Source organism: Trematomus bernacchii, unplaced genomic scaffold (assembly GCF_902827165.1).
Source record: "Trematomus bernacchii unplaced genomic scaffold, fTreBer1.1, whole genome shotgun sequence".
NCBI lineage: Eukaryota > Metazoa > Chordata > Actinopteri > Perciformes > Nototheniidae > Trematomus > Trematomus bernacchii.
Window position 1 is genome coordinate 19,002,506 of NW_022987648.1, and position 14,011 is coordinate 19,016,516.

The 14,011-nt window shown below is 39.2% G+C and overlaps 2 protein-coding genes across 4 annotated transcripts in view; both read left to right on the forward strand.

Annotated features, from left to right (window-relative positions):
- Positions 1-473: 473 nt before the first annotated feature.
- tra2b (transformer 2 beta homolog) lies at positions 474-5,618 on the forward strand. Of its 3 annotated transcripts, none has more exons than XM_034134545.1 (8): positions 474-619; positions 2,277-2,422; positions 2,542-2,698; positions 3,169-3,357; positions 3,454-3,569; positions 4,839-5,027; positions 5,148-5,218; positions 5,304-5,618. In XM_034134545.1, exons 1-8 carry the CDS (start codon positions 587-589, stop codon positions 5,312-5,314), a joined length of 912 nt encoding a protein of 303 aa, XP_033990436.1. In that variant the 5' UTR covers positions 474-586; the 3' UTR covers positions 5,315-5,618. The 3 variants fall into 3 exon arrangements, with proteins under 3 accessions (XP_033990436.1, XP_033990438.1, XP_033990437.1); XM_034134547.1 differs by having other exon boundaries at positions 5,151-5,218; XM_034134546.1 differs by having other exon boundaries at positions 504-619; positions 1,732-2,422.
- Positions 5,619-8,663: 3,045 nt separating this feature from the next.
- The window catches only part of igf2bp2a (insulin-like growth factor 2 mRNA binding protein 2a), a 44,781-nt gene continuing 39,433 nt past the window's right edge, over positions 8,664-14,011 (forward strand). Inside the window, exons 1-2 of the mRNA XM_034134219.1 lie at positions 8,664-9,138; positions 10,275-10,335. Coding sequence (XP_033990110.1) covers positions 8,964-9,138; positions 10,275-10,335 — 236 coding nt within the window. The 5' untranslated portion in view covers positions 8,664-8,963. The remainder of the gene's footprint in view (positions 9,139-10,274; positions 10,336-14,011) is intronic.

Genomic DNA, 14,011 nt, shown 5'->3' on the forward strand with positions numbered 1-14,011 from the left:
TGCTTCATTCACAAATCCTGTTCAATTTAAATAAAGAAAATGTAAAATGTATTGAGTATTAGACTGTTTTTCACTTCATTTGTCACATCTCTATCTTTAAGAAGTATTTTTCTCCCTTTTCTGTTCAGATTTTCAGTGAACATTGCTGATCACTGCACACAATTACAATTTTTTTTAACACCTTATGCACTTAATGTTTTCATTATTCACACTTTCTTTGCAGTTGCTTGATTGTAAAACCCTCAAGGTTAAACCTTTATTTAACTTACATTTCACTCTCAACACTTTCGCCTAGCCATTGTTCAATAGCCTAGTTTAGTCTACTATGTTATTAGAAAGACAGAGTCTGATTGAACATATAGAACTTACTCGTAAAAGGTTACATTATTAATAATTAATTAATATAATATGTAAGAATGTAGTTGCTTATTTTTGTGGTCATGTGCCCAACGCATGGAATAATGCCGCGCAGGGGGAGGGGCTTATAGTCGCTCCTGCAGCAGCACACTCCACAAACAAACTACGGTGGTTTGTAGCTAGCTGGTTAGCATAGCGGCATAAACAACTGTGATATTGCGGCACTAAAATGAGCGACAGTGGCAAAGGTTACGGCGAGCGGGTATGTATGATTAACGTTTGAAGAAGGCTAGCGTTAATATATAAAGAACTAGGTTGTAAAGAGGTAACGTTGACTGTTGGCAAACGTTAGCTAGCAAGCTCAACTCAAGTCGAAATGTAAGGCTGGATTATGAGCTATTTTATCAAACATGGACTTTTTAATGTTCTTGTTTTATTTGCTATAATACATTACTCAACTATAAAACAATAAGCCACGTCCAAAGTAACGTTGCATTAAATAATAGTCTGCTAATATCTGTTAACTTAGATAGCTAGCTGGCTACCGTTAGCTGAACATTGTTAGCTAGGCCACAGGCTGCAGTGTTCATGCCAACTTTAGCCAACAGTGATATTTAAACACAAACAGATGATGAAGTGAAGGCATCCGTGTTTAACATGGGTTAGAAAAATGTATTCTCCTTCATTAGCATTCACTCACATTCACACCTAGTATATTCTGTTTCAGTTGCAGGTTGTTGGTTTTACTCTGCTGAATGTGGCTCATATGATTTCATGTCTGTCTTGTCAGTGCTAGTGATGTTATACAAATGAGTGGCAGAAGCATTTGGAGTTTGTGTGGTTTACCTTAAACCAAGATAACATTTTTTAATCCCTTAATGAATACACAGTTTAAACTTTAATAAGAATATTTGACATTCAGTGGTTTTATAAACAGTGTGATGCGTTAGAGGCCACTTTGAATAATGGTTTTATTCTATGGAACATATTTTGTTGTTGCAAAATAAATGTAAAGGTAAAAAATGATTAGTAATTACAGTATAACTCATTTTATTCTCTACCTTTTTTCTTGCTATCGTACACATGTATAGGAGACTGGGGTTCAATGTTATTTTGTTTCACACGTCCAACAAAAAGGTCAAGACACAACCCAAATGTTTGTATACTTCTAACTACAAGTGGCCAATAAGACATAACAGTGAACGGAGAACCACTGAATGTGAAATATTTGTAGGACTTTACATTCATAAATATTTGTATTGTGTGGTCTAAAACATTTGGAAGCATGTGATGATATTTTAATAGCATGTTCAAAGTTTAATGATCCTGCAGTTTTAGTTGAAGTCATTCTTCATCCTTTTCTTTTTCATTAAGGTTAAGATTGGACGAAGAAAATGCGGAAGAAGTGCTCTTTATTTTCAATAATTTGCAGCTCAGATGTGTGAAGCTGAATTGTTCAATGCATGCTAAACATGTGAAGGGGAAGAAGTTTGGGCAGTGTGTGAGATGGGGGAAGTCAGAAGAAGTATAACAATCGAAGAAAGAAGAATAATGTGAAGTAATGAAGTTACAGAAATGAAGTTAAAGAAGTAATCTGGATAAGGCCACAGCGCTAAGTAAATCTCTGGTCTGTTTGTCAAATGCGTGCATGTTGTTGTCTTTGAACAGTTAAAATGACTACAATTTTTACACAACTGAAACATTTGTTTCTCCATAATATTGACATTTTAATTGTATTTATAAAAGTAATCCTATTGACATCACATTATTCATCGATAATATATATATATACCTGCATTCCTATTCCACAATCCTAAATGATGTTATTTTTTGTACTTTTTACATAAAACTAATTAGGCAAACGTCACTTTGTCATCTCATTCATCCTAATGAAGGTATTGTGTGTGTGGTTTGTTCAGGATTCTCGCTTCTCATCCCGGAGTGTGAGTCCACGAGGCTCCAGGAATTCAGCAAGCCGTTCCCCAGCTCTGTCGCCTGCCCACTCAAAAGATGGCTCCCGCCACTCCCGCTCTAAATCTCTCTCTCGATCCAGGTCGAAATCTGGGTGAGTGTCTGTGTTATCATTATTTTACAAAACTCCCTCTTGTTTATCTTTTGGAGACGATTTAGAGAAGTTGGTTGTACATAAATATTCAAGCAATAAAATTGTGTTTCTGTCTACAGGTCGCACCGCGGCTCGAGGAGACACTATAGCCGCTCTCGCTCCCGCTCAAGGTCCCATCGCCGCCGGTCTCACAGCCGCTCGTACAGCGGTGAGCGCCGGCGCAGGAGCCACAGCCGCTCCCCGATGTCTGACCGACGCCGGCACATCGGCAACCGCGTAAGTACTCAAAGGCCCTTGTGAGTAGGTTATATTACTTTTTCTCCTATTGTAAAAGAAGACCTGCCAATATAAATCATTATGTTGTCGACTACTAAATGAATCTCCTACTATTTTGATATTTTAATTGGTTTGAGTGAATTTGTAAGAAAATAAAAGTCTGTCATCTCTATCTCCAGCTTCTTAAATGTGATCTTGGGCTTTGGGAAACACTGATCCACATATCGCATTTTGGTTAATATTTCATTTACCAAACAACTAATCAATACATTTAAGAAGAAAAAAGACAAAGAAAATGATTGTCGGTTGCAGCCTTATTCAGAAGTCGATCAGTTTTGCTTTTGTTCTTTCTGCATGCTGTCTGAATATACTCAGAATAAAGAAATTAAATTGTGAAAAATAAAAAACAGAAAAGCTTTGGTTTTTAGTATGAAAGACTCTTCACAACTGTAATATCTCTAAAATTGCAGGCTAATCCAGATCCAAATGGCTGCGTGGGAGTGTTTGGCCTGAGTTTGTACACCACAGAGAGGGATCTGAGGGACGTCTTCTCTAAGTACGGCCCCCTGGCGGATGTCTCTATTGTGTGCGACCAGCAGTCGAGGCGCTCCAGGGGCTTTGCTTTCGTCTACTTTGAGAACTCTGTTGATGCGAAAGAGGTAAAAGAGCAGGAGTTTGAAAAGACCCCCGGCACTCCTCAACCCTGAAATACTTTCTGGGTCCAAAACAGTAATGCAATGTTTGTTCACCGTCAGGCAAAGGAGCGAGCCAATGGCATGGAGCTGGATGGTCGTAGGATCAGGGTGGACTTCTCCATCACAAAGAGACCGCACACCCCGACCCCTGGAATCTACATGGGCCGGCCCACATAGTAAGGAAACATATTAAGTTTGTCTCAAGTCTTCGATTTGTATGTATTCTATTAGAGTTAATTATGTATGCTTATCATTTCTTATGTAAAACATTGAGAGGCTGTTTTTTTTTCATTAGGAGCTAATATTATTGTTTTATTTTAGTGTTATATGTTCATTTATAAACCTTTATTTAGAACCCAGTGTATGTATACGTTTGAAAATGTTTTTCAATTTACTGAGAACATGGGCATCAATTAAATGGTCTTTATAAATAAATCAAAGTGAAATATTAAACATAGAATAGAGCCCTTGCAACCAACACATCCCAAACCACGCCCTACACCCTACCCCTACACACCACCCCTCCGTTTGCGCATTTGCGCGGAGGGTCCGCCACATTTAGTGCTGTTCCAAACCAACGAGTGTGGAGCGGTGTGGAGGGGGAGTGGGCTATCAAGCCATCAAACAGCGAGTCTGCATCGGTGCTGACTTGAGACCGGTCTCAACGCTGTGTGTGTCTGTCAGGAAACACGCTGTTTACAAGTAGTTCCAGCAAACATCCACTGATAAACTGCGATGTTAACAACCTCATGATAACCTCATATTTTTTTAACTTAGGATCATACCTCTGTTTAGTCTAGAAAAAGGTAAATGTGCATTTTATTATAAAGTTGTGTGTATTTACACAACTTTAGATAGATTGTTGCAAAAACAAAGAAGCTTATAAACATCAGGTTTAAAACTAAAAGAGCTTTACAAAAAAGTAACACTATTAAAGATGTTTGGAGTTTTATTTTAGTTATTGTTTTTTTACTTTTTGTCTAAGAGAAGCTGATTTGAAACCGTTGTTACATACAGTTGCGGCATTTCCTGTTTCTGCCGGAGAGAGGGGAGGCCTTCCCAAAGCTTGCCGCTGTATTTACTCCCTCCATCTGACAGGAGGGAGCCTCGTTGAGCTGCGAGTGTCACTCCACGGAGTTCACCCCGTCACGGAGGGGTAGTGTGTAGGGGTAGGGTGTAGGGCGTGGTTTGGGATTGGGCCTATATTGTTTTTGTTTCCTGTTTAAAAGCAATGAGTGACCTCATGACCTCAGTAAGGTAAAGTTTTGTTTCCACAAAAATGGCTGTATGGTGCTGCTGAGAGAACACAAGCGTTAACCACAGACTATACAGACTTGACACATTTGAACTAAGCTCTCACTGCTATATCATTAGGATAATCTTTCAAATTGAGAGGGAATTGCAGGAAATGTAATTGTCTCATCGTTGAACTGTCCTGTGTGCAGCGGAGGGGGGGGAAGCAGCAGTGGAAGTGGTCCCAGCGGTCCAAGCGCTCCTCGGCGCAATTCACGTGACTATGACCGCGGACATGACCGTGGATCCGACCGAGGATACGACCGTGGATCCGACCGAGGATACGACCGTGGATCTGACCGAGGTGGCTATGACGACAGGGACCACCAACGATCATACAGGTGACTATTAATCCTTTAGCATAAATCCTCCAGATTATAAAATGTTTTCCCAATTTGTTGTATTTTATCTGAAGCTGAAAAATAGGAAATACAAAAAGTCTTTATGTTGTCTGGTTCCAGAAGGCGATCTCCGTCCCCGTACTACAGAGGGAATTACAAGACTCGGTCCCGATCGCGCTCTTATTCTCCCCGTGAGTCATTTCCACAATAATCTACTCTTTTATTGGCTAATATAAAGGGTTACATTTTGTCTAAAGACTCTGTTTTACTTCACAGGACGCTACTAAATGTTGCTGTCAAGCCCCTCCACCTCCCACACAGACAGGAAATATTTGATGATTGATTTCAGAATAGATCTTCTTAAGGTGATAATCACACTTCTGTTTCTATCGTACATGACCAGTAAATGTATTTTAGTTGTCAGCAGTTGTCATGAATCGGGCTGTACCCTCGTGTTTTTTATTTTGAAATGTTTAGGCAATGTCAGCCGTGGAAAATATATTAATGTTTTTGTTAATGTATTTTTTGTATAACAATTGAGTGAACGCTCATCTCTAAACGGATTAAAACTAAGAGGCTTTCTTTTCCAAACTGACTCATGTCCTTCCTCACAGCATTTGTACATACTTTAACCTGTTGCTGCTGCAAGGATGTTATAAAACAGTCAAGGATGTATCGTAGCCGTCATCTTATTACATTACTATGGGATCATTTCCAAACCATTTTTGTTCTCTTAACTTAAACAAATGAAACGGAAGTGCTTGTCTTCTACATTTCTTCCTGGGGAACCACCATTAAACTGTCATTAAGCTCAATTTAGTCTAAAATGCTTTTTTCTTTTTTTAAACCTTGAAACTTGTCATAAGCTTAAAGATAAGCTACCTGTTTCATACTTATGAAATTACACAGAAACAGACCCTTACTAGATTGATATATCCAGTTATATTAAACAATAATTGCATAGATATGGCTAAATCCAGTTCCATCTTATCTAATACCTCCTGTCGCAAATATTAAAGATGACACAAATATCTGCAGCCTGCGAGTCATTTAAGTAATGATGTGAAACTAAATGGCAATTCAGTCTGATTTATCAAGCTAATATTCCCTGACCAGGAGCTGTAAATCTGTCTTCTAAATGCCACTGCGTATCAGTAACAAGTTTAAACTAATATAGATACAGCATGTGTGTGTGAAATGGTTATTTGTTGGCACTCTTTATCGTCCTTTAACAAACTGATGAGGAAAAATTAACCCTTACTAAATGAAGCTAAACATGTTAATTAATTTTGTTTAAACTGCTACTCAACATGACAGTCCAACATTGACCCCTACTGGTACACTACAGTACTACACATACTTAACTGAGTAACTTGTTAAAGCTTCAGTTTATTTTAGTCTGGTGTTATTTTAAAGGGTCCGTTTGACCAAATATTATATATTTATAAAGCTAACTCAACTATTTTGACTGAGCAATGCTGATCATTTTGGTGTCATGTCCTCATTTTTAAATATCCACCAAATGCTACTATCTTCATTAATGGATTTTATATCTGGCACTTACAGCAACTGCCTCTTTAAAGAAATGTAAAAGCTTCAAACACAAGTGCGGTATTTACCTACAATTTATGTGTTTAAAAAAGTTTCTTAAGCTTGTGTTGCTTGTTTCAAACATTTGAACAAAAACACTGCTTTGAAATAAGGGAACAGGATGGATTGTATTCAATACATCTTATTAGCAAGGTTTACACGAGCAGTCCAACAAAAAAGCAAACTAATCATTAAACTGCCAGTTCCTTAAAACTGTATTTGTGAGCAATAGTTGAGTCAATGGTTTATTTATACTTTTATAGTGCACAACATTGCAGAATTATTTACTTTTGAGATCTAGATATGAATGGAAAGTGTAAAATGTGAACTGAAAATGTATTTCTTGTTTTAATCCTGTTTTTCTTGTAATGCTGTTGTTTGCTTCCTGTATACAACCCCCACCCCTTCCTGTTAACATCTTTTTAAAATGTTATATATTTTTCTCTCCAGTTTAATTCATTGTTAAATTGTTCCTTTGTTGTAATCAGAATTGGTTGAACAGGATGAGAGTTAAGAAAGTATGGGTAGTTAAAATGACAAACACAGGAAATGTGATGAAGAGACAATGGAGAGCAAAGCAAAAAGACACCGTCGACCACACCTTGAAAACAACATGCACCCTTTTCTTCCCCTCTAGTACCACAAGTCCACGTGTGTGTGTTGTTTGTTTTGATCACTCTGTGTTCCCTCACTATTTGTGAGCACACTGACCTAGAAGGGCATAACATGTTAGTAAGAAAGGATGCCAACATATCCTGAGTGTGTGATCAATTTAAACTGCTTTGTGTTTATCCACTTATAGAAAAGTAAAATGGAACTGCTGTTAAAAGTACTTATGCTATATGAACTCAGAAGGATTCTGCTGGCATCAGAGAGGCCTGCAACAACTCGTGTTAGCATGTCATCGGGAAGGTAACTGAAGAGCTGTTTTGTAAATAGGCCACAGTTTGGACATTCCTCTGTTCACACACTGACGTAAACAAGCAGAGGAACGGTCACTCCTGCTGCTGGCACACTCTCCACTACAGTAGGGTGGCAGTAATGTTCCAAGGCAGAGGCCAGTCACATGTAGAAACACTCCAGTGCTGTAGGCTCAGGCTCCTCCTCCTGGTAGCTGCTGTAGGTATCCATGCACGAGCACTGCAGCCTGTCGCCATACAGCTCCACAGCCTCCCTTGCATTTCAGCTTTTGTTTTGAAATCTTGCCAAGATACTTCAAAACACACCCTCAAACACACACCTCCAAAACACACCCACAAACACACACACCTACATCCCATTAATGTGCTATACCATATGAGCTAACACTGAAGGGGCCTCCACATAGTTAAAATAACTACTAATAAATTATCAGAAATTATTTATTTAGTTTTAGTCTTAGTCCTCCACTAGCACTATCCACAAGTGGAAATGCAAAGCAAAAGTGCCATCACCTTTTGTAATGTGTAAAATTGCAGGTCTGAGGACTTTTAATCAGTTATACCTGACAAGGATGTTCAACAATAATGTCTGTTTCACAGTCATTTCTGCACAAGGGCAGAGTCTACAAGAACGGCTGTGTTAAGGTTTCACTTTCTGTATTGTTTTAAAACAAAAGCCTGTTTTCTTCTTTTGCAGTTTTATTATTGAAACTAAGTCCTAAAAATTCTAAAATGCTCAGATATTTGTATTTTACATTGTCTTTTATAATCTCAAACAGGCATCTTTGGCGAGATTTGGACCCCCTGCGTCCACAGCTCTATAAAATCCATATTTCTGTGTCTCATAAATAAATAAGAGGCAAACTGGGGATCAGTGACACTGTTTGGGCCGACAAGTACAGTGACAACGACTTGATTTTCCGCACAGTGGCCCTTTTTTTTTTTACTCTTCCAGCCTGGAGGGACCCAAGGCACGGCCCTTATTATGATTTGATGAAATAACCCCTCTGCTTCCTTAAAGCCCATCCCTTTGCTGAATATACCGAGTGATCATCATGACACTTTCATTCCCCAATGTACTTTCCACGCTGGAGAACCAGGAGTGATCGCACATGCACCTCCAAACATTTTTTTCTTGTGATTTTTAAGGGAGATTTTATTTAGAGGCGGTGCTTGTTGGCTCCAGAGAAGCGTCGTAACGACACTTTTTCCCCCCAGTCCCTGTTAAAAGAGTTAGACCGGGGCCAGAGTTGGTGCTGGGGGGTCGCCTATAGTTTAGTAATTTCCTGGGGGGTAATTGCTAGGTTTTCTTTTTATCCTGTCAGATTTTCTATTTTATTTTATTTTTTATTTTTCTACTTCTCTGAATTATCGCCACTCTCACTGTTAAGATCTGATATCCCCACGAGATTTTTCCTTCCAGATCATGAACAAACTATATGTTGGGAATTTAAGTCCTTCGGTCACTGTCGAGGACTTGAAGGAGCTCTTTGGGGAGAAGAAGCTTCCAGTGGCCGACCAGGTCCTGCTGAAATCCGGCTATGCTTTTGTGGACTTCCCCGACCAGAACTCGGCCATAAAGGTTATAGAGACTCTTTCTGGTAAGTGTGGATTTGATAAGTGATGCTGCTGGTGACAGGGGAAATTCACAGCGAGTCAAACTGCAAGATCAGGTTAAAACATAATAGCTCGGTGTGTCCGAAATATTAATCATTGCTTGTGTTATTATTATTTTGTATTATTGCTCGGGACAGTGTTTGCGATCACATCCGTGTGCCATCAGAGTTTAGATGAACGCTCAGCCATGCACGCTCCAACCAAAAATGGATAATTTATCGATCACAGGACACACTGAGGGCTTTAGTGCCCGATTGCCTAAAGAAAACACTAGCCGTCCTTTCGGCATTACCGTGCACAATAACCTATATTTTGGAGATTCCGATAGTGTGGGGCGCTACTTTGCAATCACCCGCTGGAATGTATGGGATGGTCTGATGGTTCGGGTCGGCATAATTATTTTTCACTTATTTTTTATCTTGATTTTATTGAAGAGAGCACAGCAAAGCCAGCGCGGAAAACTTGTCAGATCCATGTTCCTCTGATGTCTGGGTATGTTTTTACGAGGTGTCTTGGAGGTGGGTCATGGGGGTCCGGAGGAAAGAGCTAATAAACAGGTAGCTGAGGGGGGACGAGGTGAGACGCTAATTCCGTGCTGCGCCAGGCCACTCATAATAACGAAAACCCGTGTTCAAGCCTCGCCGAGGAGCGCTTCAAATACACCCCCGGCTGAGTCACGGAGAATTAAAGAAACCTACCTAGAATAGAAAGAGTACAAGTCATTCTCCTTTACCATCTCTTCTTTGATGTTGCATTCTTAACAGAGCAGAACAAATACCCCTCATTGCACAGTGCGGGTTGTGGGAGTGGAAAGCATGGCTGCCCATTTCCCCCCTACTATAAAGCTTATCATGCTTCATGTTGGCGCCGATTTCTACTCATTTTAACCAACAAAATGTCTCGGTGAGGTTGTTTTTATCCAAACATACCCAGTAGTTTATCCGTCGCCCCTGCGCACAACGCGCCCGGGTACAGTACTTTTTCTAGGGGTTGGCTGTTTGAATGGGGACGCACCTACTTGGTGAAGTGATTCAAAGTGTTGCTGTGTAGGCCTACCAGCTTGCATTGTTGCTTTCATGATACACAGATAATGTTACACTATCAATTTTCGTCTCTACAGGTAATGTTGAATTACACGGAAAGGTGATAGAGATAGACTACTCTGTTCCAAGAAAACTAAGGTAGGCCTACACTCTGACACACACACACACACACACTCACACACACTTTTGTGTCATCATCCGCCTATACCGACTGTGCCCCATGCTGACTGTGACCTGTAGGCTTCCGCTGTGAAATATAGCTCGCACATTTCCCTCTTCTCTGGGCTTCTGTGTGTGATTTTTTACGTTCCTGGTCATGTTTTATTTACTGGCGAAGGACATGTAATTGTATTGTGGTTAAACAACAGAAATAAAGCGACAAAGAATCAGTTTAATCCCAACATCCGCAGAACACACGGTGTCTGCTGCCCTATCGCGTGATCTGCAGCAAGGCCTATCCCACTGTAAAACATGGACACACACACAAACACACCCAACGCATGCATGTAATAATGGCCTCTTAATTGGATCTTGTATAAGCTGTAATCACACTTTCGTATTATGCTGCTTCACATAGCCTACATAATTAGTTTCCCCGCAAGGCTGTTTTCCCTGTATGTAAGCGATAAAGTTAGGTTTCAATATTGACTGTAACACTGCATTGCACGATGAGTTGCATACCAATCAGCTGAGCCTCTCCTATACATGTGTGTATGTATGTGAGAAACACGGTTTGTGTGTGCGCGCGAGGAAAGCTCGAGTTGAATGTTTGTGAGCGAATCTGTATTTACTCTGAAATCCAAAACACAGCACTTGTACGTCATAAGGAACCTTTTGGTCAGTTTCTACGCAGTGTAAAAACATAAAAGCGTTTAATTGCATGGAAATAATAATTAAACATCCCCCCTTTATGTAATGCGTAATACACTCCTTAGTATGTGGCAGATTGTGCAGCCTATACACTCTCAACACGTATAGCTCCACCTTTTTTTCTTCTCACAACAATGACTTTGGCTTTAGGGAAAGACTACATTGCGTGACAAAAAGGTAAATATTCAAGCCCCTTGTGGAGAAACACGTGACCCATACTTTATTCTTCCAGCAGTCCTCCCCCTTCAGTGCAGGCTACACTTTCCTGCATTACAGCCCTCGATTTTTTCTCTCTCTTGTGGCACACCGTAAAGTAAAACAACTGTATGTTTTAAAGTGTCCAATACTCGAGCTGCTGTGTTGTTTCCTCGCTCTATGGCTCGATTTAAAGGCGTTTTGTAAGCCGCAAGGCGCAAAATGGTGTAAAATGCTGCGCCACTCCCCACAGTTAGTGTGCACGTAGGCCATGGCAATGTTGGGAGAGCCTCATAATGGCTGCCATGATGGCCCTGCACACTGCACGGCTATAGGCGGAATCGATAGAGCAAATGTCCATACATGTGCCTGCATGTGTCCAATAGGCAGTGTGGAGCTGATGGACGTGTGCGCATGTTCTGAACAGGCATGTAAAGTGAAATCTTCGCCATATCTGTGAGGTCGACATGAGAGCAGCGTATGACACGTACAGGTGTTCATTTCGAATCAGTGTAAACTGGGCGAAATCTCATGTGGAGGTGTAACGTAATGCTTTTCCACGGTGATCATTTACATTGCTGTTAAAACCTTCCTACCGTTGTTTATTCAATACGTAGGGCTTTTGGAGATTATTACAGAAATATTTACATTAATTAAAAATGTAAATCTTAAAATGCGTTGTTTCGTCCTGCAGTGGATATTGTTATTGTGTTTGTAGATATTTACCTGATGCCCATTTCCAATATAATTAATATGTAGATGTAATCCATTCGAGTTTTCTCAGATATTTTGAGAAAAAAACATTTATATTTAAGTAGCTACACTTTAGAATGCTTAAACAATTTCCTATGTCTAAATCCTGTATTCAGATCATAATATAATGTACACATTTTTGTTATGAATTAGATTTGTAATGTATGTATGGTTACTATAGTGACAGGGCTTGAGGAATGAACCATTTGACAGTTTTTGTTGTTGCCATATTAATGTGTGAGCTCATCTTCAGGCCTGCTGGCAGTTTTGGGCTTTGTGAGGCTGCTGTAGTTTCAGCTGCTTTTTGCTGTGTTTGCTAATTGTGTTTTATTGTGTTTTTCTGTTGGTTAATGTCTTTAGTGTGCTAATAAGCATAGTGGGATATACCATTTAAATTATATCAATTTTTAAGGGTTAACTTTGTCATTGTTTTATTAAATTATCTTTGTAATACAATTATATTTGCAAATAGGTTTAATCTGAAAGGATTGGGCCTTTTCCAATGCAATTTAAAATCAACATAGAATAGATGCATTTTTGATGGCATATTTATTTTTGTAATGTTATTTCACTTTTGATTTATACATTTAAGAGTAGTCCAAATAGGTCAGGTTTCATATCATTTTGATATAATTCATTCAAGTAAACTATCTTTTGGATTTTCTTTATAAAAGCATTTGAAGGTTCTTGTTTTGCAAAATAAAGAATCATAAGTTGCACCTTAATTGAGTTTAGGAAATGATTTTATCAAAATGAATCGTGAAACAAGTGTAATAATAATGTAGGTTATTTCATATAAATTCATCTTGTATTTCGATGCTGAGAACTGCTATTCAAAAGGAAATGTTCTCCTATTAATTGTAATTGTAGATTTGAAGTATCAATAGTTAAATCATTTGGTTATCAAATAATAAATACAATTACATTCTCAAAACATCAGAGAAAAAAAAGTAGATTTAGGTAGAAAGATTATCAATAATTATTTAATTAATATTGTCTTTATTTGATTAGAAGAATACATCTTTGTTTGAAGAAAATATTAGGTTTGTTTACTCAAACCTGAACATCTTTCAGACATTTTGATTTTGTATTTGTTACTTTTTTGTAATGGTTGCTTATTTTGATACCAGGAATGAGAAAACCATATTTTCTTTTACCTTTGTAAACTTTATTGTTAAGCAAAGCAGGTGGCTGTGTCCCTGCAACACCAGGAAACGGAGTGTGACTTGATGTTAATTGATATTGGGCCTATATAAACAGTATGCAGTGTGGTTTGACTATCAACAGGCGAGGCTGTGAAGGTGTGGACAAAGCCACTACCGTTACTCCTCTGTGTGAGTCATATCAAGCTTGTGAAGTGCGTTGTCCTGTTGTTGTGCGGTAAACACATTTCACTGAACAATATATATGATTTTTTATTTGCTGTTCAAGCCATTGATAACAAACACAGACTTTTTTGTTTTTACCTCTCTTCACCTGGAGTGAAAATGTGCTCAAAGAACATGTGATGAATTTGTGATTGAGTCCTTACTCATGTGGTACATTTTATTAGCACTGTATCACAAGAAACACATGTTAAACGAAATCCATTTGCATGTGAGTGTTGTTTAATAAAGTTAAATTGATTGCAATACCTTTTTTTCACACCAAAGGATACAGACCAAGAAGTGGGTGTAAACATCTGCATTGCACCACAGTGGTGCACATGTGTGTGTTGGGTCGTCAGTGCACACTGAGTCAAAACAGCGAAATACGATAGCCATCAGTTGATCCACTCCGAATCCATTAATACTCCCCAGTTGATCCTGGGTGTAGGGGAAGCTCTCCAATTTAGACTCCGGTTTTGTCCGGAGTGATAGCAGGAGGCAGTGCACTGCTCCCCTCTAAACCCACATCCGCTGCCCCCCTCTCTGACTCCTCATGTCCCCCTCACCTGTCTGTGAGGAGCGATGGCTCAAAGTGATCCGTTTAGTCCAGCGATTGAAGCTGATTCCCG